General features: G+C 33.5%; 1 protein-coding gene across 10 annotated transcripts; it reads left to right on the plus strand.

The window, feature by feature from the left end:
- Positions 1-1,125: 1,125 nt before the first annotated feature.
- On the plus strand, positions 1,126-10,608 carry LOC107618165 (uncharacterized). Of its 10 annotated transcripts, XR_015900025.1 has the most exons (9): positions 2,892-3,284; positions 4,421-4,572; positions 5,177-5,238; positions 5,992-6,079; positions 6,180-6,275; positions 6,992-7,095; positions 7,195-7,331; positions 10,101-10,269; positions 10,380-10,608. XR_015900025.1 is itself a non-coding variant. In XM_088500201.1 (8 exons), the coding sequence occupies exons 4-8, from the start codon at positions 6,020-6,022 to the stop codon at positions 10,460-10,462; spliced, it is 480 nt and encodes a 159-aa protein (XP_088356327.1). In that variant the 5' UTR covers positions 2,844-3,284; positions 4,421-4,572; positions 5,177-5,238; positions 5,992-6,019; the 3' UTR covers positions 10,463-10,608. The 10 variants fall into 10 exon arrangements, 6 of the variants coding, with proteins under 6 accessions (XP_088356329.1, XP_088356325.1, XP_088356326.1 ...); XR_015900023.1 differs by lacking the exons at positions 2,892-3,284; positions 5,177-5,238 and adding an exon at positions 1,132-1,488 and having other exon boundaries at positions 6,006-6,079; XR_015900024.1 differs by lacking the exon at positions 5,177-5,238 and having other exon boundaries at positions 2,813-3,284.
- The last annotated feature ends 6,645 nt before the right edge of the window (positions 10,609-17,253 follow it).

A 17,253-nucleotide genomic window follows, 5' to 3' on the forward strand; every position in this document is an offset into this window, starting at 1 on the left:
TCTCTCTTTATTAATTGCTTTTTTCTATTTTGCTTTCTTTAATTGCTTGCTTGATTTACTTTTCTTGCCATTTATTTTCCGCCCCTTATAAATCAAACCCCCTTGTTCCTTCATAGCCAATAAGCATACACTTCATTGCAATTTCTCGTGAGACGACCCAGAGTCTAAATACTTCGGTTAATTCTTATTTGAGGTTTGTTCTTTGTGACAACCAAAATTTTTGATGTGAGAATTGTTTGTTGGTGTAGAACTATACTTGCAACGAGAATTCATTTTGTGTGAAATTCTATACCGACACGACAAAATCTCGTTATCAAGAGCCGACCCAGGACATCATCTTCTACCAGCCACCACAGCACCCACCACTGCCAAACGGTGGAGCTTCATAGAGCTAGTCACCCCTAGTTTGATTTTGGCACGGAGGACCGTGCAACATTTAAGTGTGGGGGAGGATCTGCTACTTCTTGGGTGTAAAAATTCTCTCCTAAATGCGGGGGCTCGGGTTGCTGTATAAAACAACTAAACATAAATTGAGGAAGAGTTCATATGGGTGTGGTATGGTAAAAGACAATGCGTGTATTTTAAACGTGCGCATGATTAGAACACACATATTGGCCGGTTAAAATGAAGGCCACACAATCAACAATTAAGAATGATTTTCTCAATTAAACGCTTAAGATGCAAGCAATGAATAGGCAAAGGTTAAAGCACAAGCAAGCTTAGGCAATTATAACAAGAGTGAATTGAATTTAGTAAATATTGGATGAAGTTGTGCAAGTGAAAGCGCAAGATTAATATAAAATAATACATCAACAATAACCAATTCAATGATGAAAAGAAGATTACTTATTCATTCTCAAGAATAAGGAAAATAACCACATGGACATGGTGCTTGTTGCAAAAAGTGACAAGCTTAATAAGAATCAAGTCAAGTCACTCAAACAAATGCAAAGCATTAACAAAAACTAAATAAATCAAATCCTTTTCCAAATTTCGTTCCTTATTTTTTCTTTTTCTCCCTATCTTTAATTTTGATTTTATTTTATGAGGTGTCTGAATTAGTAGATTCCTTTTGTTCCATGTAAGGATAAAGGAATCAAGGAATCTAGGAATAGATTTTTGGACCCATAGTCCCTATGTTTTCCACAAGAAAGTAATGTAGAAGAAAGAAAAATAGAAAATTAATCAATTGATCCATCAGTTGGCGAGCTCAAAACAATTGGTTAGTCTTGCAAAATGACTTCACCATTCAAGTTTGTGCCTGATGCAGAAACCCCATCAGTTTGATTAGGTGTTTCTTTCTTCTTGTATATTTCAGGCCTTCTAAGTAGGGCAGCCTGGATTGCAGCTTTCAATTTATTACCCTTATGCATACCCTTATCCATTTTTGCATCCTCTTTGGATACTCTGATATTCTATTGAACTTCCACTCTCTCAACTTCCAAAGTTATGATCTTTTTCTGATTACCATCCACCCCATGTAACCATGTAAGCTATTGCCCCTATTTCATCACTTCCCTTTAAACGTTATACTTTCCTCTCTCAATTCCCCTATTTTATTTTTTTATTTTTTATTTTTACTTCCTTCCACTTCTCTTATCTTTGTTGGATTTTGACGTACTTTCAGTTTCTATCCTTTCTTCTTTGTGAGTTCATTTTGAATTTCTCTTCGTGCGCGTACGTGTGATTTTTTCTTTAAATGTTTATTATTATTTTGATTTTTGGGTTGTTGGTAGTGTTTTTTTTTTTCCTATCGTAATTGTGGAATGCTTGTTAGTGGTTACTTTGTAAGACCAGGTTCAGTGGGTTTGGATTGGGATCTAGGTGGGATCTCTTGGTTTCTGGTTTCTTCTTATTATATATTATTCTCATCTTTGCGTGATTTAGTTTATAATGTTTATGCTGGTTAATATTTGTTTCTGTGGTTTTTTTAATTTGTTTGTTTTTTTTAATATATATAGATTATCACCTAGGTGGCTTCTTCGTCTGAACAAAAATAAAAAAAGATTGCATGTGAAATTATAATAATTGGATCTTAGTGTTGGATTCTTTTTGTTTCAGGCTTTGTTGTGTTTTTGTTTCAGCCTCTGTTGTGTTGTGTGTTTGTTTCGGGCTCTGTTGTGTGTTTATTGTGCAACACTATCATTTTTTGTTTTACTTTTTGACTTAGCTACATTAAGACAATATTCTCTATCTTTAACTTGTGCATTGTAATTCAATCCAGCTATTTTTAATGGAAGTATAATTATGTTAATTGTCAACAAATTTGCAGTAAGTTATTGCATATTTTGATGATTAATTACATTTAGTTGGTGATATTTTACGTAGGGTTTTAAATTTGAAAGATATTTAGGATGTTTATTTTTAATTTATTTATTATTTTATTATGGAACGGTTTTTCCGGTTGAATCACGGTTAGACCAGTTAGACCAGTAAACCAATGAACCAGTAACTAAAACGGTTTGATGACCAGTCTGGTTTTCAGAACCTTGGATATTTGACTGCACAAGGCATCGAACCGGTTCAGACCGTCCAGTTCGAAAACCTTTTTTTTCCCTACCAAGGTTTTGAAAATCGGACCAGAGCGACCGGTTCGACCGGATTAACCGAGAACCGGTCATTTGGCCGGTCCGGTTAGTCTCTAGAACCGTTCTGCAAAAAACCAGTTAAAAAACCGGCTGAACCGGTGGTTAACCGGCAAACCGAGCGAACCGGCCGGGTTTTTCAAGTCCCGGTCGCTGATCCAACAATCAAACCGGCGCCGTTTTGATTCCAGAGAAAAACCAAAAACCGAATGCTGAGTTATCCCCTTTCTTTCTCTAACAAACACACCCTCACCAACCCTAGATTCTCCTAAACGGAGAAACCCTATTAGAGCCACCATCACCATCTCCCCTTTCATTCTGCTCTGCTCCTCGCGTCGCCAGAAGCTAAGGTCGGTTCGGGGCTGTTGTTGGCATCGCCGTTTTTCTGTCCGAGCTCTCTTTGTCGCTGCTTCTTTGCTCTTCACCGTTGGTCGTTGCCGCTTCTCCACTCCTCGCCGTGGGTCATCACTGCTTCTCCCCTCCTTGCCGTGTCGTTTCTTCTTCTCACCTCCTCGTCGTTTTTGGCTGTGGCCCCTTCTCGTCTCCCCGCCAGTCTTGTCGTCGCTGCCTCTCTGCTCCGCACCGTGTCTCACTGTCGTCGCTTCTCTGTTTCACGTTACCAAAATTCCCAATTTGAATTTCTCTATCTCGCTGGCTCTATGCTGTCTTTTCCTCTCCTTCACTGGCAATCCAGATAACGTAAAACCTCCCCTTTATCCTCTTCAATAATGTTCAATTTGTTGTAATTGTATTACATTGTTTTCTTCTTTATTTTGTTCTGAATATACGTATGATAAATTATTGATGATTCTGCTGAGTTTTGAGATATTCATTTTCTGAAGTTTTATTTGAATTCAGTCAGTTGATGTTGAATTAATTCTGCTAAGATTGAGTTATAAATTTACTTTTTTTAAGTTTAATTTATTAATTATGCTGAGATTATATTTGCTGAGATTGATATTGAATTAATTCTACTGAGATTGGGTTATAAATCCAATCTGTTTTCCTTGTTATTTTGGTAAATTGTTATTTTGCTGTCATTGATTCAAAGAGGAACATTGCTACAATTCTGCATTGGATTTACTATATGGCTTTAAAATAAGAGTTGGATGAAGTTCAGACAAGGAGATAGTTCATTCATAGGAAAAGAGAATGAAGTTAAGAAGTAAAGAACAAAAAGATTACCTAATTTATGAAAATGGAAAATTCAGGAATGGAAACCTAATTTATAAAGGTTATTCATGCTTTTATATTGTGTTTTTTTGTTTAGTTAATTTAATTGTTCAGTTTTTGTGTATTCTGAGCTTCTTACTGTGCTGTGGAATTGCTTCTTCTTGTTCATTGAAGACTATACTGATTTCTTTTTCTCCCTGCACCATACTAAAATTTGTGGCCTCAAATTTAGGTAGCCTATAATGGATCATTATCTTCTATTATATCTGGAACTGATATTGTTTGACCAAGCTTAGAAGTTGCTAATGTGTTATATATACAAGAAGATTGAGAAACTTAAATGAAAGAACCAAGCTTCCACCAATTTTAATTCATACAATGCTTTAATTGCTCTGCACCTTATCTCACGATATATGCCACTTTGAATTTTTAATAATTTTGTTATATTTAACTAAACCGGTTCAACCACGATTCGACCTCGGTTGAACCATTGAACCAATGAACCAGTTACTTGACCGGTTCATTGACCGGTCCGGTTCTCACAACCTTGCCCCCTACCAAAGCGAAGTTGTTTTGGTCATTTTTGAAAAAAAAAACAACCCTAACCCTAAACGGCTAAACCCCTTGAAGGCTCTCTTCCTCACCATAGTATCTCGTCGCAGGAGCTGTGTCGTCGTCGTAGGAAGCTCCCTCGCCGTCGTGTGGAAGCTCTGTGGCCATCGTTGTCTCCTCTGTTCGAGCTCTCTCTCTGTGTGTTCGCCGGTGTCGCCGTCTCCTCTGTCGTCGCCGTCACTCCCCTTCCTCCTCGCCGCCAGTAAGCTCTGTGATAATACTGTGTAGTTTTGTTAATAATTTTTGCTGTGTACCCTTTCTCCTCTGTGGCCCTCTCAATTTTGTAACTTCTACGGTATGCTTTGATTTCCAGTTCTCACATGCATCTCTGAATATTTTCATGATTTGGTTGTAAAAAATAAAAATAATTAAATTGGCAATTTCAGTAGTTTTCTTTCCTGCCATCATTACTAGCACGATCCAAGCAGCTTCGAATTACAATCGTTGGTTTAAGTTTCAGTTGCTTTGAAAGTTGTGGCCACATTTGATTCATCTTATTTGGTACTATTTATGTTGATAATAAGCACCATTATTACACCTTTGCTTTTTGCATACAAGGTTCTACTACAGTCAACTTAATGATATGGTTTCTGCTGCATTTTATAATGATTTATTTCTCATACTGAAAATTTAGTCCATATATTTTGTTCAAATATGTGTTTTCTGCTAGAAGTTATAAGATATCATTTTCAAGAGCTATTTGTACCTGCTTTAGGGAAATTTTCCTATAATTCTTAAAGGTTTATATGGGATATCTTTGTGGCATAATGCATCTGATATAAATTATTGTGTTTTGTTTGGAACAGGCATTGGGGTATCTTCAATTTATTTTTGCTTGTTCAATTCTGAGTTGGAGTTGGGTTTAATTGTGAGTTGCTGAGTTAATAATACTGATTTTGTTGATGTTTGCTTATTCTGAATTGCTGATCTTCTGAAATGATGATGATGTTGTTGCCGATATGTTGTTGGCTTGTTGCTGATTTTCTGATGATTACTGATTAGTGATGATTAGTGCATGTGTTTAGTTAAAAATTTGGTTGTTAATGTTTTTTTTTGTGTAGAACATTAGGTGAAATTGTGAAATTTTGAATTTTATTAAGTTAGAAATTATTGAATTTAAATATTTGAAATTATAAATTGAATTTTTAATTAATATTTAATTAAACCGGTTGAACCTCGGTCAAACTATATATATTGTTGTTGATTATAACTTGTTGATTATGATTCTGTTTATTCAGTAACTGATTGATGCTGTTGATTCTTGGTAGTGTAATATATATAGTTTTAATGGTTGATTGATGTTTTTTTTCCTGATTATTGGTGTTTATGGTTTTTTTTGTTACTATGCTATATTGTGCTGTGAACAGAATATGAATATCATTAGCCATTGTATGTTAAAGTTGGTGGTTAATGTGTTTAGGCTATGTTCTGTTTGGGTCTATGGCTGGATAAAGGGTCTATAAAATAGACCTGATCAAAATATAGTGCCGGATCAAGGCCAAAGCAAAGCCCATTAACACCATTTGCAATTTCATTAAAATTCTTGTCTTACCTTTTTTTTTCCACCCAGCTTTGCTTCTTCTTTAATTGAATTTAATTTTGTTTGTTTATTTGTTTTTAGATTTCTGGTTGCAGAGTGTTACATTGAAATGGGTTGGAAAGCTGCAGAGAAACTTATTAGACACTGGAAAATTGTCAGAGGTGACAATGTAATAACAATCCCCGAATCCAACTAAATATTGTTTGTCCTTTTTTACATATTTATGTTATAAATTTTGATTTTACATATTCATTTTCTGTATGTAACAGGTTATGATCATAAGGGGTAAAGATAAGGGTGAGTCTGGGGTCATTAAACGTGTTATTCGTTCCCAGAATCGTGTTATTGTCGAGGGTAAAAATTTGGTGAGAAAAATAAAACACTCTTCATCCCTACTATATTATTTGTCATATTTAGCATGTGATTATGGAAAAAAATTGATACAATAACAATATACAAACCTTTGTCATAATGATATGGTATGCTCTAGAAACCATGGACACCAATTAAGTGATGTGTTGGTCGCAAGGACACCAACATAGCATGACGAATGTGTATCTGTATCTATATTTGACCAAACATGTATTTCTCAATTGGTTCACACTTCAGACATGACTTGGAAATAGTATAAATAGGTTGGGAAATATCAATAAAAATGATATTTTGTAAATTTTCGAATGAACTTAGTTGTAGTAAGTAGTAACACAAATGACATATGTTAATAATGTCTCTTAAATTTTCTGGCAGAGCCTAGAATGTTGTATATATTGGTAGATTGATATTTATAAAATCATGAAAATTATATAAATCGTATATGTACGTATGTGTTTATAACAATGTTATTCTCGTGCTATTTTAAACATTTGGCTTGTCTTGGTTTCTATGTCATGTAAGTATTAGTGCTTTATTGGGTATTTTGTTATAATTTGAATGATTTGGTGTTCATGTGAGTTTATATCTATATTTGCATCAGTAACTACTCTTGTATTTTGTTGAGATTAAGTGAGAATTTTATTAAATGGGTGCACTATGCTTTCTAATTTTTTTTACTTGAATGATTTTTTTGATGTCCTTTATACAGGTAAAGAAACATATAAAGGCAGGGCCAGGTCATGAAGGGGGGATCTTTACAGTTGAAGCCCCACTTCATGCCTCCAATGTGCAAGTCGTTGACCCAGTTACAGGGTATATGCACTTGTGTTTGAAAATTGCACCAGTGATTGTTGCATCTCCAGGTTTGGAATAATGTTTCACAGTAATTGATTTTCACTTTCACTTGTGCAGGAAGCCTTGCAAGGTTGGGATTAAATATCTTGAAGATGGTACTAAAGTCAGAGTATCCAGAGGAATAGGAACATCTGGGTCCATAATCCCTCGACCTGAGATCCTCAAGATAAGAACTACACCAAGACCTACACAACGTACATATCTAAAACCTTGCCTCTTTTTCCTTGTTTAAGTAGTAGCTGTAGCTTTTCTTTAAAGTTTCCATATATGGTAAGCATATGTTGTTTCTTCTGCCTTTCTAATTATACTCAGGAGTCACTTTTGGAGCTGATCCATCCTCCTTTAATATACAATTTAAAAGATGGCAGTTGGCACAAAAATATGCAGATATATAGAGTGGAAATTCATATTTGGAAAGAGAGTGGGAGAGTGGTCAATTTTAGTTGTCCGACTGATTACATGTTGAAGAAATTTTTTTCCTTTATTTTTTTGTGATAAAAGAAGAAATATTTTTGATACAAAGGGATTAAGGGAATGATATTACATAGAGGATGATGGTACATAAGATGTCCTCAACATAGTTACATAATTTCACTGGTTAGGTGACATACCACGTACTAATTAACAATTAACAATTCATCTACGTATCGGAACGCCATGGATATACTTCCTACATAACATATTTTACATGTGGTGACCTGTTCCTGTATTTGAAAGTATCAGTTTCCTTATAACTATGGTCCTCAATACAAAAAACGAAGCAGGATATTATCCCTTTAAATAGATCGCGTTCCTTACACTAGGTAGGTGCAAATCTATCTCACAAGACTTGCTGCCCAAAAGCCTTCTATTAAGAATGCAAGAATTGCACCTCCCAAATACACCAAATAATGGCAGACAGCACATTGCCATAAACATTTGGCTTCCATTCTTCTCCCAAAACCTACAAACTTAATTGATAAAATCTGACCCAAATTTTCAGGATAAACCCAACATTATTGTTGTTGTATCAAATATGTCAGACAATGAGTTCCATAGAAAATTAGCAATAGAACATTGCACAAATATATGTATATTCAATTCCAAATTAGCACTAACATATAATACATTGATTAGGGAATAGACTTCTAATTCTTCAATAGCATACTGTTGGAGTTAATTCAACTAAGCACTCTTGTCTAAATAGAATATTTCATCATTGAGAGAACTTTGGATTCTAATCAATAAGAGTCTTGTTCAAAGAGTGGTCAGGAATTGGAATTATTTCATGTTGAAGAATTTTAGTTGTCCTAACTGTAATTGTGAAGTGCTTAGAAGAAGAATCTTGCTTCCAGAATTTGAGTTAGTTAAACTAATATACTTGCAGTGAAGCATTCATATCTAAATGCGGAAGCCGAACTAGGAAGCTAGATCATAACACTGTAATGCATTTATCCCAGTAATTTTGATCGATCAATTAAAGTTTATTGTGATATTCATTAAGTTAAAAGTTAGGTTAGAGGCAAGGTAATCGATGGGAGTTCTAAACCTGCATTTGGCAACTTCCAAGGATAGAAATACAGAAAACCATGAGAGTGTGTGTGGTTGGAGGAATTATAATAATTCCTAGGAATTTTAAGATAGGAATATCATATTCCCATGTTTAGTTCAAAGTTTGAAAAACTATTTCTAAGCAAGTTTGATTCCAGGGAATCAAAATACTATCATTTCAATTCCCACCTTCCCCTTGGGTATCTTTAATTCCCATGGGAATGGAATCTTTATAATAATGTAATACTTGAACCACACACATCCTGAGGGACACAAAATTGTTAGAGAAGACATAGGTACAAAAGCAAGCAAAATGCCTCTATCCTAGGAAAGGTTTCCTCTGTACTTTCTGCCCAAAATATGGGGACTGTGGGGGAAATATTCTCTATCTTTACTGTCTCGTTGTCTTTGTATATGTATCTTGGCAGTTGACATAGCTACCAAAAACAGGGCTAAATGTTCCTGTTACAAGGCCAATCTCTTCAGTTACTCTTTAGCTATTCTTCAACCTAGTTTTGTTTGTACCTCTTACTTCCAATGCGGTGTTAAACTTAAAAATAGTGTTTGGAAACAGGGGGCTGGAACTGAAACTAGGAGATTGAGACTCAGTATTGTGTTTGATAGCAGAGATTGGAACTAAAATTTCAGTCTTGGAACACAATTTCTGTCCCTCCAGAAGGTGGGGGACACATGGGATTGAAATTTCTAGAGACAGAGATTGAAACTTCAATAACATTTATTTCCAAAAATACCCTCACCTACTTTTCAAATTCCACTATCTCACTCGCTCCAATTTCTCTCGCCCTCTCCATTCTGCATTCTCTCTCTTCCATTATGCTAAGTGTCAACTGTAAGTTCCACCGCCGCCGACGAAGTATTCTCTTTAGTTTTTCTTTTTCTCCTTTTTTTCCCTCTTTTTTCCCTTGGTCTTTCATTTATTTATTTGTTTTATGAGAGTAGACAGTGGCACATCCAGATAGAGAATAAGAAGCAACACAAAGAAAACCCAAGGAATTCTGGTCACTTTGATCAGCTGAAATTGATTTAGAATTTGTGAGCATTGAAAGCTTTGGGCTATGAATACCATGAGGAATGCGAGCAAATGACCATTTCAATGCCTTGCTAACCCCATACTTTGATTGTTTTTGTGATAGAAGAAGAAAATTGATAAGGAAAAGGGGAAAGGAGGAAAGGGTATTTAAGTAATTTTATTTGTTTCAGTTTCTATATTTATATTAAATCAATTAGGATACTGAAACATAATTCAGTCTTGTACACTTTACACAAAATACAATATAGAGACTTAACTTGGTCTTTGTCTCCCACTCTTTCAAATGTAGCCAAAGGGATATATGGATTCATTGGAATAAAAATAATATCATGTCTATACCTTAGACCAATTCCTATTGATTAGGTTTATTTGTATTTGGAAGTAGGAAAAAGGCAAAGTCTTTGTGGCAATGTGTAGTTTACGCCACTATGTGGAGTATTTGGTTGGAGAGCGTTCTGCTTATTTTCGATGACAAATTTTTGGACAATTAGATGTTTGGCATGAATATGGTGTAAAGCCCATGATCTTTACCATGATTTCTCTCAGACCAGGTCCAAAAGCTTTTCTTCATTGATATCTCTTGTATTTTTATTTCTGCTATTGTTTCTAGCTATAGTAGAGAGGAATTCTTATCCTATGTTTACGTTTCAATGTTCTGCAGCTGGTCCCAAAGATACTCCAATGGAGCATGTGTTAGAGAAGACTTATGATGCTAAAACAGGGATGGGCATGCCTGATCTTTGAAGGGCTTGGATACCTTGTTCCAAATTTTTAATTAGGTAGCTGTTTTGGCAATGAATTTGGTTATGGCATTAGTTTTTCACATGTTTCCATTTACCATGCTTTAATATGGATTTGATTAAATTCTCCTAGTATATGTATTTCAATGTGATCGAATCCGAGGTCATCCCATCACTTGTAACTTTTTGTTTACTACTAGTAACTAGTAATGCTAGTAGCAATAATAATATATTAATAAAAAAAATATTTTACAATTTTTATTTGATTGATAATCATTAAAAAAAAAAAAGTACGCGATACGATTTTGGCTAAGATTTATTATCATTCCTTACATGAGTATACGTCCATTAAATAAAATTAAGTTTTTATAAAATATTGATAATCTTTGCATTATAAATAAATAAGTTTTTGTAATCGAGACTATTTTCAAGGTTTTGAAAATTGGTTCGAATTAGTTGGTTGAACCGGTTGAATTATAAACTGATGACATGCAATTTAATCTAACAAAAAAAATTGACCAACCAAAGAACCGTATAAAAAGTGGAAAATCAGTTGGAAACTGGTGAGTCAAACCGAAAATTGACCGGTTTTTAAATGAATACAGAAAGAGAAGTAGATGAAGAGGAGAAAAGTGAAAAAAAGAACTAGATGCAGTTATGTGTATAGTTGTTAGAACCGAATCGGTGATTGAACCAGTCAGGTTATTGGGTCACTGGATTATTGGTTCAACCGGTGGGTCATTGGTTAAACCGATTGACCCAGTCCTATGTAAATAAAAAATAAAATATAGTAAAAAATTTAAAATTAAAATTTAAAATACATATTTTCACTAACATTTTAAAAATATCTAGCTATTCTAAAATAATATGAAACAGGAACAATAAGTATTTTGTTAATTTTACTCTATCATAAATATTTTTATTTTTTATATTAAAATAACTATTATTTTTGAATTTTAATAATTTATTAATTAGTTTATATCTATTATACTATTATATACTACAAGTATTTATTGAAAAATAATATTAATAGATATTATATAATTATAAAAAAATAAATGAGTTTATAATTATTGTTAAATAAAAATATAATTAATTTAAGAATGAATAAGTTTATAACTAAAATTAAAATAAATTAAATAGAAGTAAATTATTTGCTAAAAGATATTTATATATATATTAATTTGTGTATATATTGGTAACAAGCTAAACAACTTGGTGGTTGTGAGTATCATGTTTTTTTTGATGAGGGGGTTCGAACCCCAGATTCAACATTTTGAAAAAATTTTGAAATTCAAGCGGTTCGATCGAACCAGTTTGACCGGTTCGCACCGGTTCATTGCCTCATCCAGTCAGATTATCGGACTGGACCGATTTAAGGTCCGATTTATTGATTTTTCGGTCGAGCCGGCTGGTCCAATCCGGTTTTGCTAACAATGGTTATGTGTTTTAGTTTAGGGCCAATGCTACGGTGAGAAAGTAATTTTTGTTCCTCACCTATGAAATGTACGTGGGCAAATGATAAACAAACGCGTGTGGTGTGTGTTTCGACGGAGGAGAACAAGATCTGCGGTGTGTGTTTCGACGGAGGAGAACAAGATCTGCAAACTGTCAAAATCTGTGTTGCGTGTTGATCGAAAGGGATTAATCAAGTGAAATTGATTAATGGTTAATGTTGTTAATTAAGGTTGTGTGCTTTTTTTATTGGACCTCGAATATTTGTGTTGCGTGTTGATCGAAAGAGATTAATCAAGTGAAATTGATTAATGGTTAATGTCGTTAATTAAGGTTGTGGGCTTTTTTTATTGGACCTCGAATATTTTTGTTATCTGGTTGGTCTCCAGTCGATTGTTGTTAGTTTTGTCGATGAAAATGTGACAATTTATTTGTTTCACATGAAAGTTTGGGTTGGGAAAAAAAATAACTGATTTTCGATGAAGTTGTATGGTTTTTGGTTGGAACGGATTGTACAATAATGTTTGTTATGGAAACAAATAGTTGAGTAACTTATAATTTGTTAAATCTTAATTTAATTCGAATTTTGGATAAAGTTGCAATCAGTGACGGTGCTTGAAAGAAATTTTTGGAGGGACTAAAAATCTAATAAAAAATTATATAATAGTATTTATATTAAAATAAAAATTATAAATATAATTATTTTATTTTTAAATTTATTAATTAAAATGTAGGATTACATATGATTAAGGTTAACAAAAAAAATAAATATGATTTTTGTAAAAAAAAAATTGTTTAGATTAATAAACCAATTTGATTTTAAATAAAAAGTCAATTTTAAAAAAATAATTACTTTTTACATGAAAAAAGTAGTTTTTGCTCATAAAAACTTATTTTTATTTAAAAAAATCATTTTTTAATCCAAAAACTAACTTTTCTTTTCAAAAAAATTGATTTTTTATTTAAATTATACAAAAACGATTACAACTTATAAATTATTTTGTAACATTTTAAAAGATTAATTTTATTTTCGATAATATTTATCTCTCAAAAGTCTCAAGATTAATTATTTTTGGTATTATTTTCATTATAATCAAATAATACAATACAACAAAATAAAATCTTAAATTTCTAATAAAATAAAAATATTAAAATTTATTAATGTAAACAGTGTTGATACTACAATAATATTTAATTTGTAATGTTGATTTAAAATAAAATATTAACTTTTTATTAATAACTGATATTAGTATTAGTTATACTATAATTTTTATTATTCTAAAAATAAAATAATGCATGAAAATATACGAGAAACAGAATATAATTCAGTGTAATATTGATTTAAATATATGCATGCAAGAAAAAAAAATTTTAAAGAATGGTGAAGATGGGTGTTGAACCCAAGTATATAAGTTGAAAGCATATTATTTTAACTAATTGAGCTAATTTGTTTTTCTTTGAGATAGAACTACTTACAAAAGTTTTGGGGCCGTGGCCTCCATTGTCCCAAGAAAGTTCCGCCACTGGTTGTAATGATATCAATTTTACGTTATGAATTTTATTTATTAGTACGTTAAATAGTATACAATAGTATACGATGATATAATTAGCAGGAGAAAGAAAATTATTGGTATCATGAAGTAGTTTAAGATTATGGCAAAAGATAATAATTGAAAGTTTTCACACAGAATAATGTATGGTTTAGAAAGTGCAAGAGAATGTATTAATGGCATGATTGGGCAATTAAAAATCTCTATGTAATTTTTTCACACACAGAACAATGTATGAAATGTTTTTGAAATTAAAAATTAAATAGATTGAATTTAAATTAATAATTTAATAGGATTTAATTTGATAAAAATAAATGTATTAGTATTATCTTTGTCGTATAATTAATTATGTTCATTCGTAAATAATTATTTTTTTGTTTTGGAAATAATTATTTTTTGTAATATGCATAAGAAAAAAATCAAATAAATTAACATACTTTAAATGTATTATTATTATTATTATTATTATTATTATTATTATTATTATTATTATTATTATTATTATTATTAATGGAAGAAGAGACTTTCATTTCATATGGGCTATAATGTCCAGCCAAGCCAAATTTTGAATATGGTTAGGAGCCTCTTCCATCCATATAGTATTAAGATTGGTATCGGCTATTTTTGCTAAGAATAATTCTCCATATACAAGCATTTTTCTATACAAGTCTTTACAAGTCATTTATATTCACGCGCTTTCAGCCGTTACTGCACGTTCTTCACTGCACGTTCTTCTTCTTCTTCAATGAAAATATAATGTAAAAGTTTTGCATTGAAAAAATATTTTTCTGTATTTACAGTAAATTTGGGTATAACACAACGATATGGGTGTAACACGAAGATATTTAGGTGTATTTTAAGAATTTTGGGTGTATATTTATTCTGATAAGTTCTGCATAATTCAAAACTCTTCTTCTTCCTCTTCCTCATATTCTACTGCTTCTTGTTTTTTCATCATCATAACTATCTTCTTTTTTTCTTATTCATCTTTTCTATTTTGTTTTACCTTCTCAAGTTTCTTATTGTTTTACTCTCTTAACAAGAATAAAAACAAAAAAAAAATCAAATAAAGAAGAAGAAAAAACACATAATGCTGCAAAATTACTTGGAAGAGGATGAACTTACATTCATTAAACTAAAAGAAAGAAAGAAATAAAGAAAAAAAGAAGAAAAAATGCAGCATTAGAGAAAATATTTTTCTATATTTGCAGCAAATTTGGGTGTAACACGAAGATATTTGGGTATATTTTTAAGAATTTTGGGTGTATTTTTATTCTGATAAGTTCTGCATAATTCAAAATTCTTCATCTTTCTCCTCCTCATCTTCTACTGCTTCTTCTTCCTCATCTTCTTATTTCATTTTCTTATAATTCTTCTTGGGAGAAAAAATCAAACAAAGAAGAAAAAATACATAATGTTACAAAATCAATAGACAGAGAAAGAGGGAAAAAATACAGCAATAGCAGTAATAAAAAAAAACAATGATGAAGATGAAACACGCGAAGAAAAAGGAGGAGAAACGCAAAGAAGAAGGAGAAAAAGGAGGAAGAGGAGGAGGAGGAGGAGGAACGCGAAGCACGCTATGAAAACCGTTGAGTAGCGCGCGTGTGGTTTGGCCTAACTTGTATGACTTGTAAACCCAAATGACTTGTATGTGTAGCACTACTCTTTTGCTAATTCATGGGCTACTTTGTTTCCACTTCTTTTAACATGAGTGAAAGCCATTAATCTAAAGTTACACATCAAAGATAGAGCATCTACTACAAAAGCTCTGAAGTAAGTTGGGTTTGGTCTACCGTGTTTGAGTGCATTTACCACTTCTATGCAATCACTCTCTACAACAATCTCCATAAAGCAATATTCTTTTGCTAGCTTCATCCCCAAATATATTGCAAGAGCCTCTGCTTCATGGGCTTCAAGTGGTTGTGTTGTGGGCCATATTGCTGCTGCAAGAATGTGACCCATACCATTCCTAATCACCGCCTCAACTCCTCCATTATTACCATTGGATATGGCTGCATCCACATTAATTTTAACGAGAGTGGTAGTTGGTGGTTCCCAATTATGCTTCATTTGGGTGGTCATTACAGAGCCTCTCTCCTTTTCCTGTACTTGAGCTTTTCAAAATTCGTTCGCTATTTTCTTTGCATGTGTCCACTTCTGCTTCAATTGTGTCTTCTCTACCTTCGAAGGTTCTTCTATTTCTCGCAATCCACAACTGGTGCATCAGGGTGCAGAGTAGAGTTTTTTCTTTCTCTTCCAGATTCCCCAACAATATAGCAACCCATTCTTTCAGAGTAGTTCCAGCCTCATCTTCCGTTCTCAGCAGCAATGGGTCGCAAACTAGAACTTCTTTGCAAACCGACATCCCAGAATTATGTGGCTTTCCGTCATTTAGTACATAACAGAGCTCTCGTCATCCCTATTCTGCAGAGATTTTTGTTTGTAGGGAGGGATCCATGGATCAAACGCCAAAGAAAGTTCTTCGATCTTGGGGGTGCTTTAATTTGCCAAACTTCTTTCCAGGTAACCTCCTTTCTTCCTTCACTCTCTGTGTCTGTGGACTGGTTCTGATTTATGGCTTTAATTTCATGGTATGCTAATTTGACTTTGAAGATGCCATCTCTAGCTGTTTTCCATATAAACCTGTCTGGTTGGTCTATTCTTGGGATTGAAATGTTTAGGATTTGTTGGCTCTCAAATGGTAGAAATATTTGTTCTATTAAATCTCTGTTCCAACTCTTATCTTCTGTTTGAATGAGTTCTGCCACTTGTTCTATTAAATCCAAAGTATTTGGTGGAGTCCATGGCTTGGAGCCATTTTGTTTCGAAAGCCATGGATCCTTCCAAATGTTGACATTTTTTCTATCTCCTATTTTCCGATATCCACCTATCTCAATAACGCCCTTAACTTGCCATATGCTTCTCCAAGTGTAGCTTGGTACCCAGCCTAGATCCGAGTTCCAGAAGGATTTTCTGTTAAAGTATTTACCTTTTAGAATTCTCGTTGCCAATGAGTCTGGGTTGTTGATCATTCTCCACCTTTGTTTCACCAGAGCGCCAAATTGAAAGCCTCTACTTCTCTGAACCCCAAACTTCCTCTGTCTTTAGGTCAACACAACTTCTCCCATCTGACCCAATGTATCTTTCTCTCCCCCTCCCTCGAACCCCAATAGAATCTGTTAATCATTGCCTCTATATGGTTACAGAGGCTGTTCGGCAACTTGAAAAAGCACAATATGTAGGCCGGGATAGCCTGAACAACTGACTTTATAAGAATCTCCTTTCCCACTCTTGATAATGTCTTCTCCTTCCAACCTCTGAGTTTCTTCCAAACTCTCTCTTGAACAAACTCAAAAACCCTCTTCTTAGATCTCCCCACCAAAGTTGGTAGACCTAAGTACTTCGAGTGTCTTTTCACCGCCTTAAACCCCATCCGATCTTGGATGATCATCTGTCTGTTAGTAGGAATGTTTTGGCTAAAAGACATCTCCGACTTCTCTAGGTTGATGCGTTGTACTGACGTGTTCTGATAAGAATTCAGTATTTCCGTCATGGCTTGGATTAACTGATCAGAGGCCCTAGTGAATAAAATACTATCATCGCAAAGAATAGATGATTTATTTATGGGCTGTGTCTGGCTATCTTGATCCTTTGAATCTGTCTGTTTTCTTGTGCTCTGTTTAGATTACCAGAGAGTACCTCCATACAAAGAATGAACAGGTAAGGGAAAATTGGGTCCCCCTACCTCAGTTCTCTCCCTGGTTGAAAGACTTTCCCTGGCACACCC

This window comes from Arachis ipaensis, chromosome B9 (genome assembly GCF_059453495.1).
Source record: "Arachis ipaensis isolate K30076 ecotype BB chromosome B9, ASM5945349v1, whole genome shotgun sequence".
NCBI lineage: Eukaryota > Viridiplantae > Streptophyta > Magnoliopsida > Fabales > Fabaceae > Arachis > Arachis ipaensis.

Bases quoted from the DNA above. Each gene is read 5' to 3' on its own strand.
- LOC107618165 (XM_088500199.1), top strand. The intron at 6,276-6,991 runs GTGAGAAAAATA...TCCTTTATACAG, and splicing joins TTGTCGAGGGTAAAAATTTG to GTAAAGAAACATATAAAGGC. The intron at 7,096-7,194 runs GTATATGCACTT...TCACTTGTGCAG, and splicing joins GTCGTTGACCCAGTTACAGG to GAAGCCTTGCAAGGTTGGGA.